This window comes from Gekko japonicus, unplaced genomic scaffold (genome assembly GCF_001447785.1).
Source record: "Gekko japonicus isolate JY-2015 unplaced genomic scaffold, Gekko_japonicus_V1.1 scaffold2056, whole genome shotgun sequence".
NCBI lineage: Eukaryota > Metazoa > Chordata > Lepidosauria > Squamata > Gekkonidae > Gekko > Gekko japonicus.
In genome coordinates this window covers 75,823-81,822 of record NW_015177081.1, presented here as the reverse complement: position 1 = coordinate 81,822, position 6,000 = coordinate 75,823, and the positions used below count along the sequence as shown (strand labels likewise).

The 6,000-nt window shown below is 48.8% G+C and overlaps 2 protein-coding genes across 3 annotated transcripts in view; one reads left to right on the top strand and one right to left on the bottom strand.

Annotated features, from left to right (window-relative positions):
- HSPD1 (heat shock protein family D (Hsp60) member 1) overlaps positions 1–1,588 on the bottom strand; it is a 26,280-nt gene extending 24,692 nt beyond the window's left edge. Inside the window, exon 1 of the mRNA XM_015428258.1 lies at positions 1,497–1,588. The gene's annotated coding sequence lies outside the window, so the exon portion shown is untranslated. The remainder of the gene's footprint in view (positions 1–1,496) is intronic.
- Positions 1,589–1,905: 317 nt separating this feature from the next.
- LOC107124753 (MOB-like protein phocein) overlaps positions 1,906–6,000 on the top strand; it is a 50,341-nt gene continuing 46,246 nt past the window's right edge. The window contains exon 1 of one of the 2 annotated variants that reach the window (XM_015428260.1): positions 1,906–2,208. In XM_015428260.1, coding sequence (XP_015283746.1) covers positions 2,206–2,208 — 3 coding nt within the window. In that variant the 5' untranslated portion in view covers positions 1,906–2,205. The remainder of the gene's footprint in view (positions 2,209–6,000) is intronic. The other variant, XM_015428259.1, reaches the window with a different exon arrangement.

The window sequence follows — 6,000 nt, the reverse complement described above, 5'->3', positions numbered from 1 at the left end:
TCCCCTGCCCTCAGCCCTCTCCTTTGGAGGGGGGGGGCAGGAAAGGTCCCTATCTCAGGCGCCCACACGTGCATGGAGAGAGCCTTCACAGGCACACACAAATAACATGTGGAGCCAGTTTCCTTGCAGTTCTCCGGTGCTGCATGTGTGTGAATATAGATGTGCACATGCCCCTTTCTATCACCTATCTATCCCAATAGATCTATTTATCAATCTTGATAATAGATTGCTAGATAAAATAGAGAGATATATCTCTATTGCCACCAGCGTTCCCTCTAAGCTGAGTTTAGTGTGAGCTAGGTCACAGTTTTTTTAGCCTCCGGCTCACACGTTCTTGTCCTAGCTCAGGGAGGAGGGCTCCAGAGCAAAGTAATTGATGCAGCAGCCAAATCGCTCGCTCACAACGTTCATGCCAGTAGTGTTCCCTCTAAGCCGAGTTTAGTGTGAGCCAGCTCACAGCCTTTTAGCCTCCGGCTCACACGTTTTTGTCTTCGCCCAGGAAGGGAGGGCTCCCAAAAAGATGGTACAGCGTTAACAAACGGTTTAGAACTAATGTTGAATGTAAGCTCCAACATTTGATTTGTATACCGCAACTTTGTTTTTTCTCTTTGTCATGTAAAAATCATAAATAAATCTTTTTTTTAAAAAAGGAAGGGAGGGAGGGCTCCCGAGCAAACGAATGTCTGCAGCAGCCAAGCCGCTCGCTCGCCTCTTTCATGCCAGCGGTAGCCCCACAGAGCAGGACCCCAGGGCTCACAGGCAGTGTTCCCTCTAAGCTGAGCTAGTGTGAGCCAGCTCACAGTTCTTTAGCCTCCGGCTCACCCATTTTTGTCTCAGCTCAGGAAGGACGGGGCTCCAGAGCAAACTGATTTATGCAGCAGCCAAATCGCTCGCTCACAACTTCAATGCCAGGAGCTCACAAAGTAGAATTTTTGCTCACAAGACTCCACAGCTTAGAGGGAGCATCGCCCACAGGACTCCAGGAGGGCTCAAGAGGCGAAGCCCGGGTGGGCCCTGCCTCTACGTGGGCGGGGGCGCCGGGGGCGAAACCCTCCAGGGGGCGAACCCAAGCCCTTCCAGACCGAGCCCGTACACGCGTCCGAGAAGCGCGCGTTACGATACACGTGTACGTGTGTGGGGGGGCGCCTGCACGCCTCTCTCTCTCTCTCTTTTGAGGTTTTATCTCGCAGGCGCCCCCGGGCCTCTTCACGTCGCACGCGAGCCCGGCCCAGGAGGCTCCGGCCACGCACGTCCGAACGAACCACGACCAACTCTAATAATACTAATAAACGATAATAATAATAAATAAATAAACAACAACAATGTGTGCTTTTGATTTCCTTCCCGCGCCGCCAGAGCCCACGTGAGGGAAGCGCTGCCGGCCTGAGGCGACTCCCGCCCCCGCCCCCCTTTCCTGCCCTCGGTCGGGACCATCCGCCGTTCTCACGGGGAGAGGGGGGGATCGCCGAAGAGACCCTCCTCGTTCTTCTTCTTACCTCAGCCGGTGCGGCTCTCGCGTGCGCGGACTGGCGGCAAGAGGAGGAGGAGCGCGGACGTCTCGGTCTCTCTCTCGCTCTCTCTCGCGCGCGCTCACACGCCGCCTCAGCGTCCCGCCCCGGAACCAGCGCGGCCGCATAACTCCGCTAGCCACGCCCACCGCCCAAGCGCCCCTCTAACGGGCCTGAAGGGGGGAAAGGGGGCGGGGCTGCTCGCCGGGCGCCGCCCACTCGCCGGGATTGATTTTCCACCCCCCGTCGGGTATGCAGTATGCAGGTTTCCGGGTCCCCTCCGTTCCAGAATTTTCTGGAAGGGCCCATGCGCGCCGAGAAGGGGCGCAGGGGGCGGCGCGTCACTTCCGGCGGCCCGTCCCCCCACCTCACGCGCCCACCCCTCTCCAAGGCCTGTGGAACGAAAAAGGAAAGCGAACACGGAGGCCCGCAAAGTGGGTTAGAAGATTATGAATTGAATGAGAAGAAATCATAAGAGAGAGCGAGGGGACCGTTGGCGGAGGCCTATTATACTTCGGTGCCCTCCGCGACTTTCGCCCCGTGACCGCCGGAAGTACTCCCCGGCGACCAGGGCGTGTGGCGCGCACGCGCAGTGGTTGCGCGACCCTTTCCCCACATGTGCTAGGGCGGCGGGTCACTGGCTCGAGTGACGGGAGCGCGCGAGGGCGAGAGCGGCAGAGCACCCGCAGCAGGCGCCATGGTAAGCCCGGGTGGGAGGCGGCTGCTTTTTCATTCCCTCCTTCCACGCTGGAAAAAATGGCCTTTTGCATTATTTGTTTTGCAACGTTTCTTTTGCATGTGTGGGTCTCTCTCCCCCCCCCCCGGGTAGGGCGAGAGGAGGGGCCCGGCGGGGATTCTGTTGGGTGCAACAGATGGCTCAGTCTTAAAAACCCAAATTGAGTTAGTGGATGACAAGAGCATTCGTGTCCTTTGTCGTTTTAGTTTGGGGGGTGCGAAAAATGCCTGGACAGGAGCCTGGTGAGCAGTGTTCCCTCTAAGCTGAGTTAGTGTGAGCTAGCTCACAGTCTTTTAGCCTCCGGCTCACACGTTTCTGTCTTAGTTCAGGAAGGAGGGCTCCGGAGCAAACATAATTTCTGCAGTAGCCCAATCGCTCGCTCACAACTATAAAGCCGGTAGCTCACAAAGTAGAATTTTTGCTCACAAGGCTCCACAGCTTAGAGGGAACATTGATGGTGAGGATTATAAAATGGTCATATTCAGTGTTCCCTCTAAGCAGAATTAGTGTGAAGCCAGCTCAGAGTTTTTTTAGTCTCCAGCTCACACGTTCTTCTCTTCGCTCAGGGAGGAGGGCTCCAGAGCAAACTGATTTTTGCAGCAGCCAAATCGCCGGCTCACAACTTTAATGCTGGTAGCTCACAAAGCAGAATTTTTGCGCACAGGACTTCACATCTTAGAGGGAGGATTGGTCATATTGCGAAGATAACAGTTTAAAGAGCATTTCCCCCCCCCTCTGCTCATAATGCCAGGGGTCTTGAATTGCCCCCCTTTAGATTGGTTAGGCAGCAGATTCAGGATAAAGAGAGAGCTTTTTAAGACTAGTTAGATTCAAATCCTGTGGCACCTTCGACCGAGAAGAATTTCCAGGGTATAACCTTTCAAGGGTCGAAGCTCCCTTCTCAGACACAAGTAGGAATGGAGATATGAGTCTTTTGTATCCTAGATTATGCATATTTTGGCTAACGGTAATGACTACTCACAGAAATGGATTGAGGAAGGATTAAGTACTTTCAGGGAGGAGTAGTCTATTAGCTGTGTTAGTGAAATGAAACCTCCATATCCAGTGGCTGTCTATCTCTTATTATCAGGTGTTAAAGGGGCCAGCTAATGGGGAGGGCTGTTGTCCTCGTGGCTGCACAATGGGGGAAAGAACAACGTTGATTGAGATAGTTCCAATCCATGTGTAAGAAACAGCAAATATGCAGCTTGGTCTAATTTAAAAAGTGAAGGGATGCAACCTTGCTGGGAAATCTTGGCTCCGGGTAATAAATTTGCTCTAGGTGGTAGTATTCTGCACGTGCACTATTTCCTGTGCTCCTTTCATGCTCCTAAGCCATTTCCTTGAACCTATTCAAGGGTTGCTGTGCTTACCTTTCCTTTATGACATTTCATCTTTTTTAGCAGGGAAAGGACTGAGATTTCAAAATCTGTATTCTCTTTCTATAATTGTGTAAGATTTTGAAGGTACATGGTCTAACTTCCTGTTGTAAAGCTGCAAGAACAAAATTCCATTCAAGTAAAAACATAGTCTTTATGCAGCTAAAGAAGCTGTCCTTAATAATAGCATATTATTAAATAGTATTATTACAAGCCTAAAGTGTTGGGAACTGAAGAACTCTGGTGTCTTAACCTTGCTATGTTTTGGGCTGTTCCTGTAACAGCAGTAAGGGTGCCTTTGAATAATCTCAGCCGTTTTGGCTGGTCTGGAGTATGTAATAAAATGAGGCGGCCTGAGAATTCCCTTCATCTTAACAGAACTAATTCCCATTTTCCAGAAAGGTGGGAAGAAAATAGACAAGACCTTTATTAACCTGTACGGCAGCTGTGATTGTAGGGAAGAGAACACTAAACTTTTTTTGTAATTTTTTAATTCAGTTTCATTTTTCAATAATAACTATAACAAACCTTTGGAAAGGATAAGTACATTCTTTGATAACAAAGGTAATGCTGAACAGTATTCACAAAATGAGTATAATATTAGTCAATATTTACCATAAATGAACTATATCAATTACATCTGGTATAACTTCTTGAGAGACCAAATATGTTACTATTGGTAACCATATACAAGTGTACCCATCGTCAACCGTTTTTGAATTCAGTACATCTGTTGCTTTTTCCATTTACATATATGTTCCACAACTTGTTGTGCCATAAGCTTAAGTTTAGTTTACAATCAGCTTTCCATTTTGATTCAATAACTGTTTTTGCTGCAAATAGCAGACACTAAACTTTAAAACCTTTCCAGGTACTTCATTATCGTTGGACTTTATTAGAACAAGAGCTTTATTAGAACTTTGAAAAGCTCAGCCTTTTGCCCTTCCTCTTCCTACTTTGGGATGAAACTCTGGTCCAGACTACGCATAGCATCTGCCAGGTGATTGTCATGGGAATTTGCAGCCCTATGCAGTGTTCCCTCTAAGCTGAGTTACTGTGAGCTAGCTCACTTTTTTTAGCCTCCGGCTCACACATTTTTGTCTTTGCTCAGGAAGGAGGGCTCCAGAGCAAACTAATTGATGCAGTAGCCAAATCGCTCGCTCACAACTTTAATGCCAGTAGTTCATAAAGTAGAATTTTTGCTCACAAGACTCCACAGCTTAGAGGGAACATTGGCCCTATGACAGCTGTGGGCTCCCCCGGGGTGCAGCTCCAACCTCTGCTGGAGCCCCAATCTGCACTGGGGCATGTGGCCTTTCTGAACTAAGTCGCACCTCCCCGGAACTCTCAGCGGGTGCTCTGCAAGCCCCTGTGGCCATTACATGGTAGTTTGGCTTAGTAATGAGGCTGGGAGTACAGAGATTCCAATGTTCCATCCACTTTATAGAGTTGTGTGGTTTTTTTTTTAAGTGAGATGCTGCCTTTGACTGCCCACGTAAAAACCAAAGAAATCCTGGTGTGGGGAGATTGCACTTTATCGGGGAGTTATCAACAAGGTAGCGGTTGTGTCCTGCCCGTCGGTGTTCTTGGTGTTCTTCGCCATCTGGTCTGTTTGCAGGGAAATACTTTTGATTTTCCCCCTGCCTTCTGCAGCAGCGACCTGTAATGGCTCGAAGCGTCCCCCCACCCTTCTCGTTTCTAGCTGTTTCTGTAGGGCTCCGTCTTGCCATGTGGCCGTCCTGTGGAAGCAGCTAGAAAAGGCTGGGAGCCAGCATTGCGCAGCTAGCCTGCCTCCTTACGGCACAGTTGAGTAATGTTTTAACTAAACCCGCAGGCTTTTTGTCCCTGCTTGGTCTTTTCTGCAGCCTGTTTGAAAACGGAGATCGGCTTCGTGACTCACCTTGCAGATGAGTTGCCGCGGCCCAACAGATGTGCAACAAAAGGGATTACAGACAAAAGCCTTATTAATCCATTCCTAGTTGACACGGTTGTAGATTGTTCTGTTTTTAGCACTAAAGTTAGTGAGTCGTGTACTGTGCTAAAGCTTGCTAATAATGTCCAAAGTCCATCATTCTAAATAGTTGAACGCTAGCTTAAATTCCTTAAAAGTTAATCATTCCTGAAAGCGCCTTATGTTTAAGCCTGAGCTTTTGTTTTAATGTACATGTTTTACTCATATTCCCAAACTGTTTTCATCAACTGCTAAACCAACAAAGTTTTGACCGGTCTCCAGAGTCGTTTCTGTTACGTTTGCTCTTTCGTTTAAAACGTATAACTGGAATAACTCCCTGTCTCACATCTAAAGTATTCCCATAACATGCCTGTGCATAAATCATTACTTAACACAATATGGCCCCTGTTAAATAAAGTAAAGTAG